This window comes from Durio zibethinus, chromosome 17, assembly GCF_047325235.1.
Source record: "Durio zibethinus cultivar Kanyao isolate XHJ-2024 chromosome 17, ASM4732523v1, whole genome shotgun sequence".
NCBI lineage: Eukaryota > Viridiplantae > Streptophyta > Magnoliopsida > Malvales > Malvaceae > Durio > Durio zibethinus.
Window position 1 is genome coordinate 24,777,467 of NC_143178.1, and position 14,046 is coordinate 24,791,512.

The 14,046-nt window shown below is 37.0% G+C and overlaps 3 protein-coding genes across 4 annotated transcripts; all 3 read left to right on the forward strand.

Annotated features, from left to right (window-relative positions):
- The first annotated feature begins 419 nt into the window (after window positions 1-419).
- On the forward strand, window positions 420-2,526 carry LOC111289907 (uncharacterized). The gene is made up of 4 exons (XM_089745847.1): window positions 420-1,290; window positions 1,381-1,539; window positions 1,690-1,944; window positions 2,111-2,526. Exons 1-4 carry the CDS (start codon window positions 436-438, stop codon window positions 2,246-2,248), a joined length of 1,407 nt encoding a protein of 468 aa, XP_089601973.1. The 5' UTR covers window positions 420-435; the 3' UTR covers window positions 2,249-2,526.
- Window positions 2,527-3,284: 758 nt separating this feature from the next.
- LOC111285432 (calcium-dependent mitochondrial ATP-magnesium/phosphate carrier protein 2-like) lies at window positions 3,285-7,764 on the forward strand. Of its 2 annotated transcripts, none has more exons than XM_022874888.2 (4): window positions 3,285-4,105; window positions 6,156-6,941; window positions 7,064-7,154; window positions 7,291-7,764. In XM_022874888.2, the coding sequence occupies exons 1-4, from the start codon at window positions 3,658-3,660 to the stop codon at window positions 7,481-7,483; spliced, it is 1,518 nt and encodes a 505-aa protein (XP_022730623.2). In that variant the 5' UTR covers window positions 3,285-3,657; the 3' UTR covers window positions 7,484-7,764. The 2 variants fall into 2 exon arrangements, with proteins under 2 accessions (XP_022730623.2, XP_022730636.2); XM_022874901.2 differs by having other exon boundaries at window positions 3,963-4,105; window positions 6,143-6,941.
- Window positions 7,765-10,993: 3,229 nt separating this feature from the next.
- Window positions 10,994-13,918, forward strand: LOC111285444 (calnexin homolog). The gene is made up of 6 exons (XM_022874914.2): window positions 10,994-11,154; window positions 11,247-11,316; window positions 11,967-13,093; window positions 13,174-13,245; window positions 13,328-13,441; window positions 13,536-13,918. The coding sequence occupies exons 1-6, from the start codon at window positions 11,071-11,073 to the stop codon at window positions 13,674-13,676; spliced, it is 1,608 nt and encodes a 535-aa protein (XP_022730649.2). The 5' UTR covers window positions 10,994-11,070; the 3' UTR covers window positions 13,677-13,918.
- The last annotated feature ends 128 nt before the right edge of the window (window positions 13,919-14,046 follow it).

The following is a 14,046-nucleotide window of genomic DNA, read 5'->3' on the forward strand; positions in this document are numbered from 1 at the left end:
ATCTTAGCCTATACATTCAATTAAAGTGTGGAAATTTGTCCAGCCATAACTCGATCGTTCAAGACGAGTGGCACCCGCAGTGGTGGTTGAAGGGAGTGACGAAGTAGTCTCAGAACGTTTAGGTACGTTGCTTTCTTCTTCCCTTTCTTTTTCCAGTTCTATTCTGAAGATAGCAAAATAAATTGGCTGATGGTGAATGATTAAGAATGACCCTTCTCAATTTTAAAAACTGGTTGATCACAAAGAACCATTCTCAAGAACTTTGTGGAAAGAAATCACTGTCCAGTAGCAATTTTGCTGTTTTCACACGTGTGCTTTAGAGTTGCATCATATAGTTATTACTATACTGGTTTCTATAGTATTCAAGCTTCTATTTAAATTGTCCATACATAATCTTGCATATGTTTTGACCCAAGATGTTGAAATGACAGGGAAATGAAAGGTTATAATCCAGGATGGTTACTTTTGGTTGGAATTTTGGTGACACTGAGTTTACCATGTTCACAAGCCTTTTGGGGAAATGAAAATAAGATAAAAACTGCTGTTTTTCTATCTCCTAAGTTTGTGCTCGGACCAGGATCAGTGGAAAATAGATACTATTACAATGTTGACTTTCCAAAAGGTCATGTTGCCTTGAAAAGTTTTAATGCAGAAGTGGTTGATGAGGCAGGTAATTCTGTTCCGCTACATGAGACTTATCTTCATCACTGGATCGTTGGAAGATACTATGTACGTAAAGGTACCGTGGAATTATTAGAGTTTAATGACAATAACAAACTTAAGAGTTCAGATTATATTCCTGGGAGAAATAGTGGGATTTGTCAGGATGGAACGTTTGATCAGTTCTTTGGCTTTGGGTCTGAGGTACGAAAAACGGAAACTTATATTCCGGATCCTTATGGAGTTGAAATTGGTAACCCTCCTGAGATTCCTTCTGGATTTGAGGAAAGATGGATGATTAATGTTCATGCAATTGATACAAGGGGTGTGGAGGATAAGTTGGGATGTACGGAATGCAGGCGTGATCTGTATAACGTTACAGTGGATGAATTTGGAAGACCTTTGATGCCAGACTACAAAGGGGGTTTGTTATGTTGCTACGATGGCACACAATGCAGGTTGAAACAAGGGTTTCAGGGAGTCAGAAGAGCCCTTTACCTTAGATACACTGTGAAGTGGGTCAATATGGATAACTCTGTTTTGCCTCTTAAAATTTATATATTTGACATTACTGATAGATGGAAAAGGTCTAGTAATTCAACAGGGATTAATTCTGAGCATGCTTGTGAGGTAGATGAATTGTTAATGTGCTGCAACAATTTTTTTTGTCAACTAAAAGTTTCTTCTGAAATATCTAGTCGCTGAATATTTCTGATGCAGGTGGAATATGATGTTGAATCTTGCCGTGCCACTGGATTGGCCGATGATGGCTGCATTGACACCAAAAGGTTAAGCCTTGACATGCCATTTAGTGGTTATGTCATATATGGTGTTGCACACCAACATGCAGGGGGCTCTGGTTCTGCTCTCTATAGAGAGGTATTGAAATATATTATAAGAATGTTAACCACTTCTCGTTCCAAAGAAATTTAGATGTTTAATATGATCATTTGGTGAAGTCCAGTAATTTGATGTCTTCTTCAGATGATGAGCTATGCCTGTCTAACTGTTGGTATGTGTTTAATTCAGGATGGCCAACTTCTGTGTTCTTCAATACCGATTTATGGGGAGGGGGAGGAAGCAGGAAATGAAGCTGGTTACATTGTAGGAATGTCCACCTGCTATCCTCAACCAGGAACTATCAAGATATCTAAGGGGGAGACACTGATTATGGATTCTAATTACAGTAATATCCGACCTCACAGTGGAGTCATGGGGGTCTTCAACATTTGGGTTGCGGACCAATTGCCCAATCCAATGCACACCTTACACACTGTTGTTCAAGTAAGTTTCTAATTCTCAGAAGAAAGTTCATTAATCCAACTAGATAAGTCTTCTTAAGCAAATTCACAAATATACCATCACTGGTTTCATTGAATAAGGCTTCTTGATTATATGAACAACTTAGATTAAACCTCTGATGTTTTTATGAAACTATGATCTGATGCAGACACAGGACAGTGTTACACCGTTAACTATCCTTTGGGTCGCGGTAGCTTTGATGGGTGTGGTAACAGTTATCACTATCGCCATTGGTTATCAACTTAAACAAGAGAGAAAAGATGGCTATCAGGCAATTGTGATGTGAAATATGTTCTTATGAGCTTTGGTGTGTGTACTATTGTATCTAAGAATTCCACTAAGTTGTTGTCAAAGTAGTGATAAAGAGGCATATGAATAATGCCTTAATCTTTGTCTTTTCAACATTCCATATATGGTATGGAAGCCAGTTTGGAAACAAATTTGTAAAAATTAGACCATGTTTTTGCACTTCTGCATATGTAAATGTAATTGTTTTTGCACTTCTGCATATGCAAATGTAGGCCAAATCATGTAGAGGGATTGTCAGCAAGCCCCATTGCTGCCTTTTTGAGCCATGGATATCTCTTTCAAAGGGTAAAGTTGACATCTTGATAACAGTTGAAGTAATTGTTTCTTTCTCTGGTAGCCCTGTGTGGATAGAGGAGGAAACCAAAGTTATATGAATTAAAAAGAAAAGAAAAAAACCAAAAGACCCTCTCTAGAATCTTCTCTGTTTCTGATCCTGACTGAGGCTCTCAAAGCCCATAAAAAGAAAGGGAATTCGCAAAGCTTTGGGGCCAGTACGTGTTACCTCATTATCTAGAGCTTTAGGCTCTTCTCCCCTTTTTCTTAGTTTCAATCTGCTGTGATATTGTTTGATTGTTTCCCCGATTGATTTTGATCCTAGAAAAGTTCAAAACCCATTAAAGAGATTTGATTTTTTTTTAGGAAGGACACTTTATTAATTTAAAATTATTTAATTTGAGTTTATATGAAATCTCATATAAACCATACACATCCAAATTTTTTTATATAAAAATTAGCTCAATGCAAGATATGAATCTTACTTATTTTGATGCGCACATTATTAGCGACTTACAAAAATACGATCACATTTATATTTTTATTTAAATACAAGATACATGAGAAGTCAGTCCAATAAGAGATGCGAATATCGCTTATCTGGAGGCTTCAAGCATCACTTTTGATGGTCCCACTGTTTGGTTTGCGAGGACATGATCATATTTGTTTCTTTTATTTAAAGACAACTTGTTATTAACTGAAAATTGATTTGATTGATTTGCATTAACGCATATCTTTATATGATCCCACACAATGTCCAAACTTCCCGTTGTAGTAAGCTGTTGCTTTGGAATTTTGACTCTAAATTTCGTTCCTTTTGACCACCCCTCTCCTCCAACCAAAGAAAGTTGGTGTCTTTTGTCTTGTTTCTCTCACAAATTCTAGTCAAACATTTGGATCCTTTCCTTTAGTTGATTCTTGGGAATATTACCCTCCCTCTCAAAAAAAAAAAAAAAGGGGGTCCTGTTCTTTATTGTTTCCAATTTTATAAAACAGATCTCTTTCTTTCCAAACCTCCATGTTTGCAGAGAAGAACACCCACAAGAGACAGCATTCACAGAAACATAGGTGAAATCTGCTAAGGTAATTAGAAACGTTGTCGTTTGTATTGTTATGTCCGGGGCAGCAGGGCAGGGGGTGGAGCATGTAGGCTTGCCAAGAATGGAGGCAAAATCCATACCCGGATGTAGCAACCCTATCAAAAAACCCGGACCTGTCTCAATGGATCATGTTCTCTTGGCATTACACGAGACCAAGGAAGAAAGGGATTCGAGGATTCGGAGTTTGTTCAGTTTTTTTGATGCAGCCGATGTGGGATTTTTGGATTATGCTCAGATCGAAAAGGGCCTCTCTGCTTTGCAGATTCCGTCCGAGTATAAGTACGCCAACGATCTATTGAGAGTTTGTGATGCAAACAGAGATGGGCGCGTGGATTATCAAGAGTTTAAGAGGTATATGGATGATAAGGAGCTTGAGCTTTATAGGATTTTTCAAGCTATTGATGTGGAACATAATGGGTGCATTTTGCCTGAGGAGCTTTGGGATGCACTTGTTAAGGCTGGTATGCTATGCTCTTTATTATTATTTATAACAATTTTCAGTTTTGTTTCTCTTGCCTTGATATGTTTGATTGGTTTGTTGAGGTAGTAGCATTGATTGGGTTGATAGTGAAATCATTAAAAAGTTTTGAACAATTGTAGTTATTTGCTTATAAGTTGAGAACCTGTATGTTGCTTTTGATCTTTTTAATGTCCCTTTCACTAGAAGCACTTTCAATCATTGCCAGGTAGGAGAACTTGCTTTTGCCTTGCTTGTAATTCGAACAGCTGCTAGATACCTGTAAGGAAAGTAGATTGCATTAGTAGTAATTCATCCAAAAGCATTGGTTTGGATTGCAATTTGAATTCTACCTTTATGTTTGTGTTGTTTGGAAGAGAATATCTGGTGCGGTAACTTGTTTGATAACTATTTGCAGACGGACTAATTAAAGACTAGAATTTCTTTTCTTACTTTGTATAAAATGTTTTAATAATTTACCAATTGGCTAACTGCTGTGCTTAAGGATGGGTGAGTACAGAAGTACATTTTTTCGAGTTTTTGTTGGTAGCAGATTGAAATCACTCTGATATTTTGGTGTTTATTTTTTTTATTTTTATTTTTTTGGGGGCGGGGGGGGGGGGGGGGGAGGGGTTGGTTTGAAACACGTGTAACTTCTACCATTGTCTAGATATTATATTGAGATTTTGGTATAGGTGCCTAGAGGATAAGCTTGAATGAGACAGCCTTTGGCTCAAAGAAATGCTGTTTTTTAGGTAAAATTTGTGAAATAATTTATGATAAATGCATTGGATCATACAGTTACCAGGTGTGACATTGTTCTTTTAATACTGTATGTCATGTAATCGCAAAACTTATATATAATGGAAGTTTAATGGAATGGCTTACACTTGCTGTCAGATACCTGTGTGTTTTGACACAAATGGCAGTACAGAAAGATAAACCTTGACATTGGTGATCATTGTAGAGCTTAACAAGAACTGTATTTTAATTGGTAATATAGAGTTGTGGGTATGTATTGTCTTGTTCAAATTTCTAAAGGAATTTGGAATAGGTTGTACTTAGGTGTTAGGAAGTTGCCTCCACCAGTTTGTTATGCAAAGCCTTTCTTTGAAATTATCTCATCAGAAGATAATGAGAGTATAAAGCTCCGCATGCCATTTGAGTTTCCTTTTTTGTGGATATATTACACTTGTTTCAGTTCTTAAATCAACAGAAGAAGAAAGGACTTTGGATGTATTTTTGAATCTGGTGTTGTTGTTCAAAGATGTGTTCTTTTAGTTTCAAACTTTTCTGAAATCAAAGTATTGGTGAGCAGAATCTGAACTATAGGTTCATTCTCTTTTAGAGAAGCTGCTAATGAGTGTTTTCTTTTCTCTAAAATCTATGTTAAGTGTGAATCTGTGATTTTTTTTTCTTTTATGAATGCATCTGTATTTGTTGAGGTACCTTGGTGAATCCTATGGTTTGGCAACAAAGGTTCTATGTGAGCTTTTTAGGGAGGTTTGCCACCATTGACAGAAAGTGTTTGTCTGGCTTGATATTTGAGACAGTGTCTTGTTGGTATACTTATGTGTCAGTTTGTTTGGCTTGATAGTTGAGACAGTTTCTTGTCAGTATAAAAATTATGTGCCAATTTGTTTTGCTGGGTGTTTGAGAGAGTTTCTTCTTGGAATATATTTAGGTATCAATTGGTGTTCTTACATAATGAGTAAACATGTCATAGACTTGGACTTGTGCATGCTATTGATGAATTTGGTGCTTCCTTTTTACCCTCCATGATTTATACCTCTAAGCTTTTTGGAACATAATTTGGGATTTATAGAGATTGGGAAATTCTGGATTGCTTCTATAATAATCGACCTATGGTGTACTGTGTGGGCTTTCTGGTTGAATTTACCCTCTATCCTATGAAAATACATAATGGTTCCTGTGCATCATGACTTCTCGGATTTAGTTCTTATAAATGCTTCATGCGGAAGGGCTGGTAGTTCCCATGGCTGCAATTAAATAGTTGTTTTCATCTTATAAGCCCTGGCAGATTGTATTTGCAGGGATTCAAATTGATGATGAGGAACTTGCACGATTTGTAGAGCATGTTGATAAGGACAACAATGGAATTATAACATTTGAAGAATGGAGAGATTTCCTTCTACTCTATCCTCATGAAGCTACTATTGAGAACATCTATCACCATTGGGAAAGGGTTTGCCTTGTAGATATTGGAGAACATGCTGTTATTCCTGAAGGCATCAATAAACATGTTAAAAGAAGCAAATATTTTATTGCAGGAGGAATAGCAGGAGCAGCTTCTCGCACTGCAACTGCCCCTCTCGATCTCCTGAAGGTGGTTTTGCAAGTGCAGACTACACGTGCTTGTATTCTGCCAACCGTAAAGAAGATATGGAAGGAAAATGGTTTTTTGGGGTTCTTCCGAGGAAATGGGTTAAATGTTGTGAAGGTAGCACCTGAAAGTGCTATCAAGTTCTATGCATATGAAATGTTAAAGAATGTAATAGGAGACAGTATGGGGGACAATAAGGGTGATATAGGTGCCGGTGGGAGATTTATTGCTGGTGGCGTAGCAGGTGCAGTGGCACAATCTGCTATCTACCCAATGGATCTTGTAAAAACTCGGTTACAGACTTATGCTTCTGAAGGTGGAAGGGCTCCAAAGCTGGGGAAACTAACCAAGGATATATGGGTTCGGGAGGGACCTCGAGCATTTTATAAGGGTCTTGTGCCATCTCTTCTTGGGATTATCCCATATAATGGCATTGACCTTGCTGTCTATGACACCTTGAAAGATTTTTCAAGGACGTATATTCTTCAAGATAGTGGTACTTGTCCACCCACCTGTGTTTTGGGCTTGCTTCTTTTTTTTTTTTTTTCATTTACTTGGGATTTTCTTCCGGATATCTTGTTCAAATTGCTTTCTGATGACTCTTATTCATTTTTGTAGAACCTGGTCCTCTTGTACAATTAGGTTGTGGAACAATTTCTGGAGCTCTAGGAGCAACCTGTGCTTATCCTTTGCAGGTTATTAGAACGAGGTATGATTATAATGTGCTCGAGGCCCTTTTTCTTGTAATTTGGGTTCATCCACATCATAATATACCGGTTTTGGTTTTGTGTCCACATTTTTGTTATATTTGCTTATTGCCGAGGGGTTTTTTTTTTTTCCCCCAGACTGCAAGCTCAATGTAGTACCTCTGAAGCTGCGTATAAGGGAATGTCCGATGTATTTTGGAGAACCTTTCAGAATGAAGGTTATAGAGGTTTCTACAAAGGACTCTTTCCTAATCTTCTCAAGGTTGTCCCAGCTGCAAGCATTACATATTTGGTTTATGAGGCTATGAAAAAGAGTCTAGAGCTTGCCTAGAGAAGTTCTGCAGTCAGGCCTGGTGGCCTTATATTTATTGCAGAAGGGAAAGTAGAGTTGATAACGTATACAACGATAATAAGATAACTAAACACATAAGATGATTATATGAGCTATATGATAGGTGATAATTCCCCTTCAGAGAATGGGGTGCATAATTTTGCAGTTTAACAAAATTTCCCCAGGCTTATCTCAACTAAATGTCAAGAATCGGGTATATATGCAGTATGATGTCTGACTTCGAAGTTGATAGGTATATGATACTATCCATTTTTTCTTCCTTTGCCTCTCTCTCGCTTTTGTTCATATTGTGTTTGAGTCAGATGCAAGAGATGATGGACCCCTCATAGATGTTGATTTGTTGAAGTTATAGGTTAGAAGAACAATTGATCTGCATCTAACATATACATTATTTTGTGGTGAAAATGGTTAGTAACTGAGCTCTAAGTAAATGGTTCTTTGTTAAGAACAAAGCATTTTTTAATGGGATTGTTGATAATATAACTGTTATTATACCAGTTTTTGATAGAATTACATTTCATGGTTAGATTGCTACTTGAACAAAGCTATCCTGAGCTTTGTAAGATTCTATTGATTGTTTGAAAGTGTCAAATACAAGTTGCCCACATGGAAGGGAGATATGCCCTTTTCTTTTCAAATCTAGGGGTACAAACGCTTTGCACCATCCACTTGTTAGCTCTACCCCATTTGAAAATGGAGAGCTGTGGGAATCTGTCAATTGGCAGTGGTTCTATTCCAAATTTCAATATTGAATCAATGACCAAATCAATTGATTCATACAACTATCGTTGAGAGATGACATGTAACAGATTTGATATTCAAAGTAAAGCATTTGCAATTTTTTCTTATTTTTGGTACAAGATTTCTTTCGTATAAAAAAATAAAACTTAATATCTACTATCGTGCTAGGTTGACCTGCAAAAGAATAATGTAGCATGGAATGAGTCAATTAACTAAGTTAATCCTTTTATTCTCAAAAGATTTGAAGGCTACAGATCCAACAAGTTGACACAAAATACTTCAACAAGAGAGACAGATTTATGTTGCTTAAGCTTTAATTATTCGCGCGCAAGAGTCAACGGAGTAATGAACAAGGATGTAGGGCAATTAGCTCTATATAAATCCACAGGAGGTTCATGTTTTTGTCTAAGCAACTAAGCATACATATGCAGGAATTTGTCTGAGTAACTTTTGAAGAAATTGGCGAAAGTTCCAGTTTCCCTCAAAGGCTTCCAATATTCCCTCGTTGGAGCTTGCGAGGGAGACTGAAGGCTTGCTCCTCATAAATTGCACCATGTATATTTGATCATTCAGCTGCATAGATGAATGGAGGCAATGCTTTTCCTTCCTCTCCTGTCATCATCCTGTCTGCAGGTAATTTATCTGTTCAAGAATAGAGTTCCTAATGTAAAGAAAATCCAAACAAGTATAATTTACTGCAAAATATGTAGGCTGTCACAAAAGGTTAGAGGGAGTTTGCATATTTGAAGTACTCATGGTGAAGACTGCAGACCCCGGACCCCAAATTCCAAATACAATCACCCACAAAAGTGGAATACGTGTGCAAAACCATGAATCTGTCATTATATGTGGTTGATCTTTCCTGGAATTATTACTTACCAAACAAACATGGAAAATAACCTGGAAAGTTTCGGAGCCACACCATGGAGCATAACCCAACTTCAACAGGAGTTACAGTACTTTAAGGGGTTCGACGTGTCTGGCTGGAGAATTGTTCTTGGGGACCCCTGGAACGGAGTTTCTTGCATCCCTTGATATGGTTAAAGGCCATTTTACTAGTTTATGTGGCATATTGCTGCTCATTAATGTCTTGAATATTTCATGATGCCGATAAGCTTCCCTGCTGTGTTATTTGGAGTATAATATTTTTCAGAAAAATCTTAGGGCAACAAGAGCAAGATCTCTGAAACTTACATTGAGATTTGAGTGTTTCTTGTCTTTTCGTGTTTAGAACTTTTGATTGAATCCAAGTGATTAGGCTCTAACCCCATAGTCTACTACCTTGCGTATTAAACCAAACACAAGAAGGGGGAAAATCCCACAGCTATTTCTCATCACCTGCCTTTTTATGTCCTTGTGTTTGCAAGTTAGAAGAAACCAGGGAGCCAACAGTCTCTAACTCTCCCCCTCAATGGCTCTTCTCATATCGAAATCCTTATTTTCTTTTACCAGGAGGAACCGTTGAGGTGGTGACATCGTTAAAGAATGTTGGCTCTCAGTCTATCAGCATCATCAGCTCAACTATGGACCCTGATGGCTATATATGCTGGAACCAGGTGGCTTTTTCATCTAGTTCAGCTCAACATTTTCATAGTGGAGCTGCTAGCTAAATGCATGCAGCTCTCATTATCTCTATATCCTGAACTTGTCCTAATGGTAAAACCAAACGCATTTGCTCCAACACTCATAATTTTCTCAGTTGCAACAAATACTGATTGATCACAGAGTTCATGCTGAAAAGCTTCAAGTCATTAACAATGGCTTATCTAACAAATTCAATAAAGAAAGCTGGTTATCTTTTTGTGCTAAGCTAGCCGGTTATGAAGAGCATGAGACAAACATAATTTTAACTTATTAAATTAGAAAATGCGAAATACAAAACGTCCATCGATTCGATTAAATTTATAAAAAAAAAAAACTTATTTTTTAAACATGATAATTGTTAAATTACAATAAATAAATCAAGCTGAAAAAACTTGATTAAAAATTGGATTCACTTTATTACTGATTCCATAAATCCCATAATTCTAGCGATAGTTTATAATTTGATGGTATGAGAAAAACTTGGATGAAGTTTTTTTAGGTGAATTTTGTGAAATTTTTAATTAAAAATGATTAAATAAAAATCGACAGATCCAAAAATTTAATTACATAAATTAAATATGTAGATTTTAAAAAATTTTTAATAAATTTTAATAAATATTTTTCGGTAAATAATTTTAATAAAAATATTAACATAATTTTTATTATTAAATAAATATCAATCAAATTTAAATTGTAAACAATATTTTTAATAATTTTTTATATATTATTGATTTTTATATTAAATTTTATCAATTTATCTGTTTGAATTTTTTATTAAATTATTTAAAAAAAAAACTTTACAAATTTTATTTAAAAATTTTTATGTAAGTTTTCTCTTTATTGTATTTGCATGGAAAAGAAGAAAAAAAATAATAGGAAGGGAAAAAGCAAAAGGAAAAGAATCTGTTAACGGGCTATATTGGGTCCAATTAACATCCACAAAATGGGCCTTGACCCGAACCGTTTCACCTTTAGACTGGGTCGAGTCCGGAATCGAAGTAGAAATTGGGTACATAACAATACCGTACATAGGCGACGTGATGATTTGCCTACGTGGCAATACATGGTTGGTTGGTTTCACGTGGCATGTAAGATAATTGGGCGAAACAAGTCGACGCCAGTGTCACGAAGATCTATAAAATTCCACGACACAGTTGAAGCTTCGGTTTTTGATTTAGATTCAGATCGAAAAAAAAAAAGCAAAAAATCGAATCATCATCAGAGCTAGGGTTCTTGGATTGATGATGATGGGGCGTTTCGCGCTTCTTCTCCTCTTAGCGTTCGCGTCGCTGCAGCTCCTCTGCTCCGCCGCCGATGATGATGCGGTAATTCATTCATTCATTCACCTCGTATTGCTATGAATATTTGAATCTGTGAAAAACAAAATGAGATTTTTGTTTGTTTGGGTTTATTTTAGGTTTTTTATGATTCATTTGAAGAGTCATTCGATGGGCGATGGATCGTCTCTGATAAAGATGATTACAAAGGTGAGATCTTTTTTTTTTTTTTTTTTACTTTCCATTTATGGATCTCTTCAGTGGAATAATTTTCATCTTTTTTTACTAGTAAAGATGCTATCTTGAATAAATAATATGAATATTAAAGCCTGAGTTGACCTTTGCACTTGAAGTAGAATTAGTGAGAAATTAAAGAAGCAAAATATGCATAGAAGTAAGCTTAAAAGATGAATCCTTGGGGAAGTGGAAATGGTGATAAGATACTTTAATGATGTTTATAATCCATCATGTCTTGGATCCTGACTTGATGTGAGACATTCAAGCTCATTGCTTTGGTTACACTATGATGCATTAGAAATTTGATGATCTTGTTTTGCTCCCATCATTGGAAATTAGTCTCTTGATGCAATCTTGAGAATTATTTTATCAATCTTCTGATGTTGAATTCTCTGCCCTGGAATTTTGTGTTTCATGTACCTCATTGTGCACTTGCATCAACAATAACTTCAAATTTGAGATTCTGAAGTTTGAGGTAGTCTTGACAGTTTTAAAAGTATCCTCTGTGATGCTGATATGCTATTTTAGAAAAAAAAAAAAAGGTTTTGTATGAAATCCATTGGCTTGTTAGATGTTTGAGGGAGTTGAAGAATATTTATTGATGTGTGGTTTTGTGGTTGCAGGTGTATGGAAGCATTCAAAGAGCGAAGGACATGATGATTATGGGCTTCTTGTGAGTGAGAAGGCACGGAAGTATGCAATAGTGAATGAGCTTGATGAGCCTGTGAGTCTCAAGGATGGAACCACTGTGCTTCAGTTTGAGACTCGTCTCCAGAATGGACTCGAATGTGGTGGTGCATATCTGAAATACCTTCGTCCTCAAGAAGCTGGATGGAAGCCTAAGGAATTTGACAATGGATCCCCTTACTCTATCATGTTTGGACCTGACAAATGTGGGGCAACAAACAAGGTGCACTTCATCCTGAAGCATAAGAATCCTAAAAGTGGGGAATACGTTGAACACCATCTTAAATATCCACCCTCTGTCCCATCTGACAAGCTCACTCATGTGTACACTGCCATCTTGAAGCCTGACAATGAGGTTAGAATTCTCATTGATGGAGAGGAGAAGAAGAAGGGCAAATTCCTCTCAGCTGATGATTTTGAGCCCCCACTTATCCCTGCTAAGACAATTCCTGACCCAGATGATAAGAAACCTGAGGATTGGGATGAGAGAGCCAAAATTCCTGATCCAAGTGCTGTGAGGCCAGAGGATTGGGACGAGGATGCACCCTTGGAAATTGAAGATGAGGAGGCTGTGAAACCGGAAGGATGGTTAGACGATGAGCCTGAGGAGATAGATGATCCTGAGGCTACCAAGCCAGAAGATTGGGATGATGAAGAGGATGGTGAGTGGGAAGCCCCCAAAATTGAAAACCCAAAGTGTGAGACAGCCCCAGGTTGTGGTGAATGGAAGAGGCCAATGAAGAGGAATCCAGCTTACAAGGGAAAGTGGTCTCCCCCACTAATTGACAACCCCAATTACAAGGGTATTTGGAAGCCTCAGGAGATTCCAAACCCCAACTACTTTGAGCTTGACAAGCCTAACTTTGAGCCTATTGCTGCTATTGGTATTGAGATTTGGACAATGCAAGATGGTATATTGTTCGACAATATTTTGATAGCCAAAAACGAGAAGGTTGCTGAGTCATATCAGGAGACCACATGGAAGCCAAAGTTTGCGGTTGAGAAGGAAAAGCAGAAGGTTGAGGATGAAGCTGCTGGTTCTGACGGGCTTGCAGGCTTCCAGGTAATTCTCTGGCAAGCTCACTTGTTATTGTTATTCAGTCTTTATCATATAACTTAAACTGGTTAATACCTCTGCTGCAGAAGAAGGTTTTCGATGTCCTGTACAAGGTTGCTGATGTTCCTTTCTTAAGCAAATATAAGCTTCAAATTCTTGTAAGTTTTCTTAGTATGATCTTTCATATACAAATTAATAAATCATTGGTGGATTTCATCTGAAATTGAGTTTCTCTTATAGGATCTCATTGAGAAGGCTGAGACACAACCAAACCTCACCATTGGTGTCCTAGTCTCTATTGTGGTGATTATACTCACCGTTTTCTTCAAGCTCATATTCGGTGGGAAGAAGCAAGTAAGTATTTTGATCCCATCTTTTCTGGTAACTATGTTTGTGTTTCCGTTGTCCGCTGCTGTTTGTTTTAGTTTATTGGTTAACTCTGTGCCAGCCAAGAGAAGAGAAGAAAACAGATGCCACCGAGACATCAAATGATCAAGGAAGCAGTGGAGAAAAGGCTGAAGAGGAAGAGGAAGAGGAAGAGAAAGAAGAAACTGCAGCTGCTCCTCGCCGAAGAAGGCGTGACACTTAAAAAAAAGTCATAAAAAAGAGTGTGGCTGGTGATTATCAATACCACAATGGGCAAATTTTTTCCCTCTAGGTATTTTTCGTAGCTGAAACATACTTAGTACTTGGTGATTTTTTAGTTGTACTTTTGCATGAATGGAAGAGTGTAAATGAGACAGTTCTTTTCTGCCTCAAAGCAAAAGCCAATTAGACAGTTCGAGGATTTGAAGTTTATATTATATGATAAAGCATGGTTATCACTTTTAACTTCATGACTTCTGAAACCCCAACGGAGCTAATGACCTACATTCATCCTATACTTTTTCGAAAGGAATCGATTATTATTATTATTATTATTATGGATAAGAGGATTAGAGATGAGAATATAAGTAGCA